The sequence below is a fragment of the Eimeria necatrix genome, genomic scaffold (genome assembly GCF_000499385.1).
Source record: "Eimeria necatrix Houghton genomic scaffold, Enh_scaff100, whole genome shotgun sequence".
In the NCBI taxonomy this organism is placed as follows: domain Eukaryota; phylum Apicomplexa; class Conoidasida; order Eucoccidiorida; family Eimeriidae; genus Eimeria; species Eimeria necatrix.
In genome coordinates this window covers 87069-97761 of record NW_013654817.1, presented here as the reverse complement: position 1 = coordinate 97761, position 10693 = coordinate 87069, and the positions used below count along the sequence as shown (strand labels likewise).

At 56.9% G+C, this 10693-nt stretch overlaps 3 protein-coding genes across 3 annotated transcripts; 2 read left to right on the top strand and 1 right to left on the bottom strand.

Annotated features, from left to right (window-relative positions):
• Nucleotides 1–1030: 1030 nt before the first annotated feature.
• ENH_00000490 (hypothetical protein, conserved) lies at nucleotides 1031–3220 on the top strand (the record flags this gene model as incomplete). Its single annotated transcript, XM_013583908.1, has 1 exon — nucleotides 1031–3220. One exon carries the CDS (start codon nucleotides 1031–1033, stop codon nucleotides 3218–3220), a length of 2190 nt encoding a protein of 729 aa, XP_013439362.1.
• A 2474-nt stretch (nucleotides 3221–5694) lies between these two features.
• On the bottom strand, nucleotides 5695–7225 carry ENH_00000480 (hypothetical protein, conserved; the record flags this gene model as incomplete). The annotated part of the gene is given in 2 exon segments (XM_013583907.1): nucleotides 5695–7107; nucleotides 7112–7225. Coding segments are annotated over 2 exon segments (1527 nt in total).
• A 504-nt stretch (nucleotides 7226–7729) lies between these two features.
• ENH_00000470 (hypothetical protein, conserved) lies at nucleotides 7730–10644 on the top strand (the record flags this gene model as incomplete). Its single annotated transcript, XM_013583906.1, has 6 exons — nucleotides 7730–8294; nucleotides 8454–9076; nucleotides 9412–9479; nucleotides 9660–9741; nucleotides 10007–10373; nucleotides 10466–10644. 6 exons carry the CDS (start codon nucleotides 7730–7732, stop codon nucleotides 10642–10644), a joined length of 1884 nt encoding a protein of 627 aa, XP_013439360.1.
• Between the last annotated feature and the right edge of the window lie 49 nt (nucleotides 10645–10693).

The window sequence follows — 10693 nt, the reverse complement described above, 5'->3', positions numbered from 1 at the left end:
ACGCGAGGCCGGTGCCGCAACTCAGGCATTGACCCTCAGCAAGGGTCATCACCCAGTTCTATTATTCTGGGTTTCCTGAGCCTTACAATTATATGAACTCAACTGTACATGATTATTTTGATGTTGAAGTCGTTGACCATTATTATAGTGCTTTCATCCTAGTCAGACTCGCTCGAGATCATACGTAGTAACAGTGTAGTCGCCGACTCACTACACCTGTGCACTACACTGTGGCTGCTGCTGCGGAAGCTGCTGCTGCTGCAGCGTGTGAACCGTTCCAACCACTGAAAAAATCGATGGAGCTAGATTGACAATAAATTTAGCAGCATTTTAGGGTCATTGCTGCTGCTGCTGCTGTTGGAGAGAGCGGCCGACTCAACCATAGGTGACTGCTGCAGCAGCAGTACCAGCATGGCAGCCAACTCCAGCCCCAACAGAGCCTACAGAATTTACAATGATCCACTAAATTTTTTCGTCAGTATGCATTGTTAAATGTGCTACTGCAACGCAACAGTATAAAACAGCAGCGACAACTGCAGGAGTATCAGAACCGGGAGCCGATTGATTTGGCTGCTGTGTCGATGGGGAACTTCTATAGTCCCCGCTACAGCAGGTACATATAATAGCTTGTACTGCTGCCTTTGCTGTTTCTGGGTACTGTGTAAGCCGCAGCAGCAACAACAGCAGCAACAGCACGCGCTGTAAGCGCTGCAGCAACCTCTAGGCAGCAACCCTGTGGGCAGGAGCAGTACCTCACGGCAGCCACCGCGGAAGAAGCAACGGCTGCAGCAAATACAGCGGCAACGCAAGCTTCTCTGCTCCGAAGGGCCCTTCACCGGCAAATTTGCTGCTCCCAGCGGCAGTAGTAGCGGGCAACGAGAGAGCGTGGGTCAGGAGAAACCGCAGCTGGTGAGAAGCTAGCAGTGGCGACCCTAGCAGCAGCAAAAGCTGCAGACTGCCGAGAAGCAGCAGCTTCAGGCTCAGCCGTATACCCATCGCCAGGAGTAGAGCAGCAGCAGCAGCGGCAGCAATGCCAGAACCCGTTCGCTTCCGCATAGAGCCCACCACTGTCGGCGACGGGCGTCTGCTGCGCTTCCTTACTGAGCAGCAGCCCCCGCAGCCATCGTGGGAAGCACCACCCACACGGCCTCTTCCCCCGCAGCAGCTGCTGGAGCAGCAGCAGCAAGACCAGGAGCAGCAAGAACGCGCACTCTCAGCCGACGGGGACTCGGCTGGTGCTGCAGCTGCCGCCGATGGATCCTCTGAAGCAGCCGCGCCCGCGTTAGCTGCGTCAGCTAGGACAGCAGCAGCAGCAGCAGCAGCGGCGGCCTCCGCCGTAGCCAGTGGGAAAGATAAGGGCGAGAGGCAGCAACTGCGCTCCTGGTTGGCAGCAGCAGCAGCAATTGACCTAGTGGGGCCTCCTTTGGATTTGCTGCAGCAGAGCGGGGCGTTTTTGATGGCTGTTGACGAGCTACAGCAGCAGCAGCAGCAGCAGCAGAACTTGCTGCTGCGCAATGAAGCGGTGTGGGCAGCAGCCATAGCCAGGAGAGACAAAGCAGCACAGAAACTTGCAGCAGGAAGCATGACGGCAGATATGCTGCTGGGGACTTTGCATGCAGCCCCGGGGGAGCGCTTTCTGACTCTACTACCAGCCGTGGACCAGCCTCGGGAGCAGCAGCAGCAGCAGCAGCAGCTGCAAGAGCAGCAGCAGCAGCTGCTCATAGGGCTGCAGCAGCGCCACGAGCGCGCAGAAAAGCTGCAAGCTGCTCTTGCCTCGTGCATCCGCGAGCTGAAAGGCCCCCATGGGGCTCCTGCTTCTGCACAGTGGCTGCAGCTGCTGCAGCTGCTGCACCTGCAGCAGTGGGAGACCGTCAAAAAGCAGTACCACGCCCTGGAGTTTGAAGTGGTCGACGGCAACTACCCATACAGGTCTGAAGTGTACGTACACCTCATGCACGTCGCTTCCACCTGCTGGGGCCCCACACCCGACGCAAGAACAGCTTTGCCGCTGCCGCCGCCGCCGCCTTTTCAAGAGCACTTTGCGCTGTTGTCAGTGGCAGAGCCGCCTGAAGACGCGGACCACCGGCAGCAGCAGCAGCAACAGCAGCAGCAGCAAATCAGGCTGCAGCTAGAGTTTCCCTCGCCTGTGGGGCCCCTCATTGAGGGGCACTCGTCGCTGCACTGCAGGGCGGCTCTGCTCATGCCCTTTCCCGAGCTGCAGCACCGGCGCCTGCAGCAGCAGCACAACTGTTGCTGTTGCTGCTCCCAACGGGGCGCCGCTGCGGCAGCTGCCTGTGGGGCCTTCCGGGCCGAGAGAGAAGCACGTGAAGCAGCAGCAGCAGCAGAAACAGCGACGACAAGCAACCTTCACGGGTCAACGTGCCTGCCGGAGCTCTCGGAGCTCCGGATGCCCCTTGCAGATGAGAGCAGCAGCAGCAGCGACAACAGGGAGGTGGCTGCAGCGGCAGCAGAGGTTCATCAGCACTTAGAAGGTGCCCAGTGGGTGCTAGCGGACTTGGCAGCAGCACACGTCCTCAGCGCGCAGCTGCTGCAGCAGCAGCAAGAGGGGAGCCTTACAGTGGCCCGACGGCACCGCAGCAGCAGCAGCAGTAGCAGCAGCTGGTGTGGAACCACTTGTGGTAGCTCGTGCCTTTCCGTGGAGACTCTGCGCGTCAGCAGTGACCGCGTTGAGCTTCTTATAAGGAATGTTCCGGTGTATTCGCATCAGCAGCAACAGCATGAAGAGCAGCAGCAGCAAGAACCTGCTGGCTGCCACACGCATGATTTCACCATCACCATATCTTATGTCCCTTCCGTTTCCCCTGACAGCGACAGCAGCGCCACCGAGAGAAACAGCAACGACACCAGCAGCAGCAGCAACGGCATTAATAGCAGCAGCAGCAGCAGCACGGGCTGTTGCGGTTGCAGCCGTTTGCTGCTGCAGCAGTTCGAGCGAGTGGCCGTGCTGTCGCTACGGCAGCTATTCCTAGACACCTGGGCAGCAGAGGCCTTTGCTGCTCCTGCAGCGTCAGCAGACGGGATCCCTAAGTCGCCCGCTGTGCGCTTGCTGCAGCAGCAACTAAAGAGGAAGCTGAGACTGCCGCCTGCGGAGCAGCAGCAGCCGCAACAGCTGTCCGGCTTAAGGGGCACATGCCTCCTGCAGAATTTCCTTAGGTGGCTGCTAGAAGCAATGGAGCTGCTGCTGCTGCCACCGCAGTAGCAGCTGCAGCACTCCAGCATCCGGCAGCAACAGCAACAACGACGGACTCGCATATTTAGTGTCAACTCAGTGTCGGTTCGAGCCGTTCCTAAGACTGCACTTTGCGTCTGCTGCTTCTGCAGAGGATGCAGCAGCCACATCAGCAGTAGCTGCAGCAGAAAATTAACAGCCGTTTGAGCAGACGGAGACGCAGCGAAGCACGAAACACCAGATATCGGTACTACTACAGTTGCTTCTTTTGCAGCTGCGGCTGCTGTTGCTGCTCTTCCTCTTGCTAGGCAAAAAAAGCGTCGTGAAACGCGCATTAAGTAGGAAGGCAGTGCAACAGATGCCGTAAGGGAGAAACTACTGTAGTCGCTGCTGCTGCCGCTGCTGCTGCTAATATTGCCGTTGCAGTTGCTGATCCTGGTGCTGTCGCTGCTATCCCGCATTGCTGTTGGCTTCTCCGGGAAGGGCCAGCGAGGATACTTGCTGGAGCAGCTTTTCTTCCTGTAGCTGTTGCTGCTGCTGCTGCCGCTGCTGTACTATGAGACGCAGCAGCTGCTGTAGTAGGGCCTCCGCGCCTTGGGCGTCAGTGATGCACACGCAGCTCTGCCGTGTGGCCAAGCGAACTCCCCTGCAGCAGCAGCAGTATCGCCCAATTTCAGCACACGGCGACTGTGCGCCCTCCAGCCGCCGAGTCTGCGTCTGCGACAGCTACTGCAACAGGTGCAGCAGCAGCAGCAACAGCCGTCACATAAACAGTGAAGGCAGCGACGGCGGCTGCAGTAGTTGCAGCAGGCTTACTTTTTCAGTACGTTACGTGTTGATACGACGCCCACAGGCACTTTTGCTGCCGCTGCTGCGGCGCGGAGAGCATGCACTTGGTCGGTCAGTCCTCCTGGCATGAGCACACACAAAGTGAAAGGCTGGCACCTTGTGCTGATGTTGCTGCTGCTGCTGGCAATGCAAATAAAAAGCAGAAACTCGAAATATAAAGGCACCATGAGCAGCTCTCCGCTGTAAATACCCCGAATTGCAGAAGCGGCGGCTGCTGCTCCAGCCTCGGCAGGAGCAACAACAACTTCAGCAAAAACAAAGAGTCAACGGCCTTAGCAGCAGCAAAAACAGACCTGGGGTGACAGTTGGTTCCAAATTTGCCGCAAGCAGTACCAGCAGAGGTTTCTTCCGTGTCGACGTTGACAAGTCAAGAGCCTCATCTTCGCTGCTGCTGCTGCTGCTGTCGCTGCTTTTGGCTTCATCTGCTTCCTGCTGCTCTTCCTGCAGCTGATCCTGCCCTTCAGAGATTGCCTGCTGCCTTCGGCGCAGCTGCTGCTGCAATGCTGCTGCTGCAGCCTCCTTTGCAGCAGCCCGGTCCTGCTTCTTCTCCTGCTTCCGCTGCTGCCGGAGTTGCACCTGCAACACCGTGCGCCTGCTGCACAGTCTCTTTCTGTTTACTCTTCCGTATTAATCAAACAAAGACGAAATAGCAGATAATGTAGACGCAGTTACGTGTGCAGCTCGGCTTAATTACTCGTGGTGTTGCTCTTGCATTATGTATACCGTACATCTGACGATGATCACACAGACGCTGCATACGGCGACTGCACTTAATCAGAAAATGCTGCATCTTGGTACTTCCTGGTGGGCATTTGAGACCATTCAACATTCTTTAAGTACATCGCCGCACGGCGTTTCACACATCCTCTGCTAAGTAAACGCCCAGCTTCACGAACATACAAGCATTTACATGTAAATTTAGATGGCCATACACACTTAAACACACTGTGAAGACAAACCGCAATGTTTTTCAGCAAAAATGCGTGGGCATGATGCAGAACTCAGAAGCGCACGCACACGCAAGGGAGCGCATGTTGCAAACACACCGTATATGAAATCCAAATAAAGTTGTTTGAAAACGTTTGTCCAACCCTTGACTGAAACAGAGTTAGTCTGAGGCGTACACAGCTTCACCTGCTGCAGCAGCAACTTCTGTGTCTCCCGCAGACCGCATACAAACCGACGGCGAGCAGCAGCACGCAGTGGAGCCCGCTGCTGCAGGCGCATCTGCAGCAACAGCAGCGACGGAAAAAATACTAGCAGCAGGGATTCGTAACTGCAGCAGCGACAGCAGCAGCAGCAGCAGCAGCACGTCAAGGTGACACCATTCCAACAGATGCAGCAGCCATGAGTGGGGTGCACACGCGACAGCCGGGCCAGCAGCACCACAAAGTTGCAGCACTAGCAAAGCGAAACGCCTGCAGCAGCACGAAACAGCAGCAGCGGCAGCAAGGAGTAGTACATAGAACTCCCTCAGAGTGGTGAGAAGGGTTACTGCTGCGGCGTCGATTTCTGGAGAAGTCAGCTGCGAATACATTCCACAGCAATATATAACCTTCAGCTGCAGTAGCGGCAGCAAATAGCAGCAGCAGCAGCAGCACTGTGGCAGTACGACGGGCAGATGTCTAAGCCGTCATTCTACATCAGCTGCACTATTAGCAGCATGAGTGGAAAGTGAGAAACAAAGTGCTGCTGCTGCACCTCCTGCTGCCGCTCCTGCTGCAGCTGCTGCTGACCTTGCCCAGTTCCGGGTGCATGTGCAGCTGCTTTGTTTGCACTGAAATGAACCACTGTTGCAGCTCTTCTTCCCGCAGCAGTCGTTGCCTTATGCTGCTGGTGCTGGCGTTGCTGCTGCTGCTGCTGCTGCTCAAGCTCCTACTCCCTCTAGCAGCAGCACTGGCAGTTGGTGCTGCTGCTGCTGCAGTAATTGCAGCAGCAGCGACAGAATCCGCACCTCCACCCTCCGCACCTTCAAAACCAACAGGCTCAAGCTGCAGATTAGTTTCTGCTGCAGTTTCTGCAGGAGCAGCAGCAGCAGGTGCTGCTGCGGCTTCAATTTTCACGTTCGTTGTACAGGAGGAAAATGACTGCTCTGTTGAAAACTGCCTGCTTCGCTGCTGCTGTTGCTGCGGCGGCGACAGCTGCTCTTGCTGCTGTTGCTGTTGCTGCTGCTGCTGCAGCTGCTGTAGAAGAATTCGCTTCTCCTCCCTCTCTGGCTGCAGCAGCTTTCGCATGCCTTTCAAAGCGCTCTTCTTCACCAGCGGTTTGCCCCTGTACCTCAGGCCTTGTGGCACGAAGCCTGCTGCAGCAGCTGCAGCAGCGGAAACCTCCGGGGCCTCCTCGCCAAGGTTGCCGCGGTGCCTCGGTCGCTGTTGCTGCTGCTGCTGCTGCAGGTTCCTTTGTTGTGGTTGCTGTTGCTGCCGTCGTTGTTTTTGTTGCGGCTGTTGTTGCTGCTGCTTGACACAAAGCCCTAAAGCTATAGCAGCGGTTGGTCCACCTAGGTACCGGCTGCTGCTCTTGCTGCTGTGGATACGAGGAAGTGCAGCGCCTGCGGAGAGGAGCCCTTTGCTGCTGCTGCTAAACTGCCCAGAGCCGCGAAAAACTGCAGCAGCTGCAAGTGGAGGGAATTCCTCCTCAGCCGACAAAGGCTCACTCTGTTTCTGCTGGCCCTCATGGTGATGCAGCTGCTGTTTTTGATGCTGTACTAGCTGCTGCTGCTCTTCTTGCTGCTGCTGCTGGTTTGCATGCTGCTGCGGTAGCCGCTGGTGCGGCTGATGCGCAACAGCAGCAGAGCCTATGGCACTACCGTCGTGCGCTTCTATAGCATTCTGCCTTGAGGAGTGACGCTGTGACTGCTGCTGCTGCTGCTGCTGCTGCTGTTGCTGCCGGCATTTCTGTTGCGGGTGCTGCTGCAGCTGTTGCTGCTGTTTCTGTCGTTGTAGTCGAATTTCCTGGTCTTTAAAAGTGCCTGAAGAGCCCTTTACGGAAGATTTAGCGGGGCTGTTGCGTGCGCCCTGGCGGTCGTCCATGTTACTGCCGTTCCACAATATGCTGCTGCCACTGCTGCTGCTAGACCTGTGGCAGCTGCAGTAGCACAGGCGTTCGTGTCCGTGGTAGCTGCTGTACTTTTAGCAAAAACTCATCCGCGTGTATATTACCAACACTTTCCCTGAAGCCCTCTTCCATTCAATAGCGGCAGCTGCTGCCGCTGCTGCTGCTGTTGCTGCTCTCCGCTGATACGCACCAGTTTCATTGAAGTTAGGATTCTGCCCACCCAACTGTTTCTACCACTGCCAAACCATGAATCAAAATTATAACTTTCTTATATTTTGTCGTTGTCATTCCGACCACGTATGAAACCGGTGTGCAAGGGGCCCTGGGGCCCCCAAGAGGGGCCCGGGGGCCCCGAGGGCCCTCTTGGGGGGCCCCCTACGCCTTATAGGGACCCTCTAAGAACCTTCAGAGGGATTCCCCCAGGGATCTTTATACGGAAGTCTGTTCCTGTCTGGTTTTGAGCAGCAAGCGGGCTGCGCCAGCCACAACAATGGCCTTCACGGAGGAGTGAAGCAGCAGCAGATATAGCGGTGGGATGAGGAGCAGCAGCGACAGAAGTAGCACTGTCGCCAGACGCAGCAGCAGCAACACGCAGAACGCTGCAGCAGCTGCAACAGCTGCTGCCACTACACAGCAATGGCAAGAGACACCAATGGTCCTTGCGCCACTGCAGACCAGCGGGCTGCCTGCACTGCTGCTGCTGCCGCTGCAGCTGCGGCTCATGTGACAGCAGCAGCAGCAGCTGCTGCTGCTGCTTCAGCTGTCGCCGCAACTGCTGAAATGCTGGCTTCAGCACTAGCAGCAACCGTCGCCTCTGCCAACACACCAGAAGCAGCAGCGGCGGCAAACGGAGAAGAAGGAACTCCTATTGCTGCCTCTGCTGCTGCAGTGGTTGCAGGAGCAGCCGAAATTCTGGAGAGGCAACAGCATGCGGAGACACCACAATTGGAGTTGCTGCTCCCGCTGCTGCTGCAGCAGCTTCAGTGGCTTGTTCCACAGCACCAGCAGCTTCTCCTGCAGCAGAGGCAGCAGGGAAGGGCTCAGCAGCAGCAGCTCCAGCCTCAAAAGCCACCACCTGCAGGGCACGAAGAGCCCGAACGGGTGCAGCGCAATCCCATGCTGCAGCAGGAGGCGCAGCGGTGCAAGCAGGAGAAGCAGCAGCAGCAGCAGCAGCAGCAGCAAGCATGCTACAGTCTGTATGGTGAGGCATCGTCGGGTTCTGAGCAGCAGCAGCAGCTGCTGCTGCGCCTTGCTCCCTCGTGGTGCTGTTTCTTGATTCGTAGCTAGCACCTCTGCTGTTGCTGCTGCCGCGGCTGCGACTGATGTTGCTTCCACTGCTGCTTCTATTGTGCTGCTGCAGTTCGCGGCATCAGTCGCAGCAGCAGCGACGCGGCCTTGAAGTGTCTCTTCAGTTGCTTCGGCTTTGTGTCTTCCTTCGAGCGGAAGCACGGCTACTGCTTTGTAGTCTACGCCGAGCCTGCTGCTGGCGCCATTGCTGCTGCTAGGGTCCCCTGTGCAGCAGCAGCAGCAGCAGCAGCAATTCAATACCTAGACGGTGCCAGCAGCGGCTGCAGGGGAGAGAAGCATCTGTCCGTGCACCTCGCCAAAGTATCCCATCCCTTGCCGCAACAGCTGCTGAGCTGCAGCAGCAGCAGCAGCAGTCCCAGAAGCGGCAAAAGCAGCAGCAGCAGCAGGTGCAGCTGCAATCGCTGCAACGCGGCCCTTCGATTTGATGCAGGGGAAGTAGAAAGCGCTGCCGCTGCTGCATTTATTGTCCCGCGCAGCAGCACAGACATGCCAGCCTCTGTAGCAGCATCAATAGAAAGGCAATCAACCGAAGCAGCAGCAACGGGAAACGAAGCACGAGCAGCAACAGGAGCAGCAGCAGCAACAACAGCAAATACCCCGTCTCTGCTGCGGCACATTTCGACCTTCCTTTCGCTGATACACGGGCAGCAGAAGAAGCTCCCTTTTATGAAAATTGTCAGCTGCTGCTGCTGCCTTGCTCGCTCTTGCTGGGGTTTCTGGGTTTGCTGCTACTGCTGCTGCTGTTTGTGATGCCATAGTGGCTCTTTGCTGCTGCTGCGCGTCGTTTTTCTGCTGCTGCCTTCGCTGTAACCGCTTCTTCCCTAGCTAGGCGTTGCTGGTGTTCTTCCTAACTTGGCTGTTTGGTGCCGCTGCAGCTGTGGTGGAAAACCTCGAAATGCTTTCTGCTGCTTTGTTTGCCGATGTCGCTGCTGGTTCTGTTGCTACAACAGCCAGTAAAATTGCTGCTGCTGCTGCCGTTGCTGCTGCTGCTCCTGTTGTTCGCTTCTCAGGCGGCCCGTGGCAGGGGTTTCGCAGCAGCAAAGGAATTGACGGAGTCCCTAGGTGTCGCTATAGCTATGTGAGCACTCGACAACTTGGTACTGTTGCTGCTGCTGCTGCTCTCTTGCTGCTCCTCTACCAGCAACAATGCGGCAACAGCGTAAGCGGCGGTGGTAGCACACTAGTGACGGCAGCAACTGCAGCTGCTGTAATTGCTGCTGCTGCAGCTGTACTGTGAGTGTGTGAGTGCGGTGTGCAGGCAATCTGCTGTAAAGACTCTTTCAGTTTCTCTGAATGATGTTTCTGCGTTGGTGTTCATTCCTGGCGACGGACAGCACCCCGTCAGACTTGAATGAAACGAAACTGCTGCTGCCGCTGTTGCTGTTGCTGCTGCTGCTACTGCTGCTGCGTATGTACCTGACATGCAACAGGGGAAACAGCCTTGACAAACTAAAGCTCGCGACAACGAAAAAAATGCAGCAGCGTCTGCAGTCGCACCAGCTGCTGTCTCAGCTGCTGCTGCAAAGCCTGCGACTATGCCAGCTACTGCAGCGAGGAAGAGCCCCGCAGCAGGCGTTGGCCTACTTGAGTGTGCTTGCGCTGCAGAGGACTGCTGCTGCTGTGTGTCTGCAAACGCCCCCTTCGTGGAGTTGCGTATCGATCGACCCCCGCATGCAGCAGCAGCAACAACAAAACGCGGGGCCTCCCGCCGGTGTTGCTGTTTCTGGATGCCGTTTTGCGGGTGTTGTTGAAGATCGCATCTTTTGTTTCCAAGGGAGAGCTGAGGCTTTTTGCATGCACTCACTTGACACCATTTTGCAGCAGCAGCAGCAGCAGCAGAAGCTGAAGCCAGACGTAATTATACTGCTGGGGGTTCACTCGCACGCGCCGCTGCAACAGTTCTTTGAGCGGCTGCTGCAGCACTACGGAGGAACCGCTTCTCACTTTATTGCTGTGTCTCTCCCCTGCTGTGGTGAGCTGCTGCCAGTGCTGCTGCTCCTGCTGCTGCGGTGTACAGCTGCATAGGGAAGCAAAGTTTGCGTCTCCTGCTGGCGTTGCGTTCAGGGTCTTGCGGTTTCCTTAAGGCCCCTTTAGTCTCTCGGTATAGAGACCCGGGGATTCTGTCACCCCAGAATGAAGTTTACGTACACCACCTTCCGTCACCTGCAGCTGCTGCTACAGCTGCTTCCAGTGCAGCTGGTCGCGAAGCAGCTGCTGCAGCTACTGCAGATGGGCGAGGCTAGCACGAGAACACTCTGATGCGGCCGCTGCAGCGGCACGTTGTCACGTGGC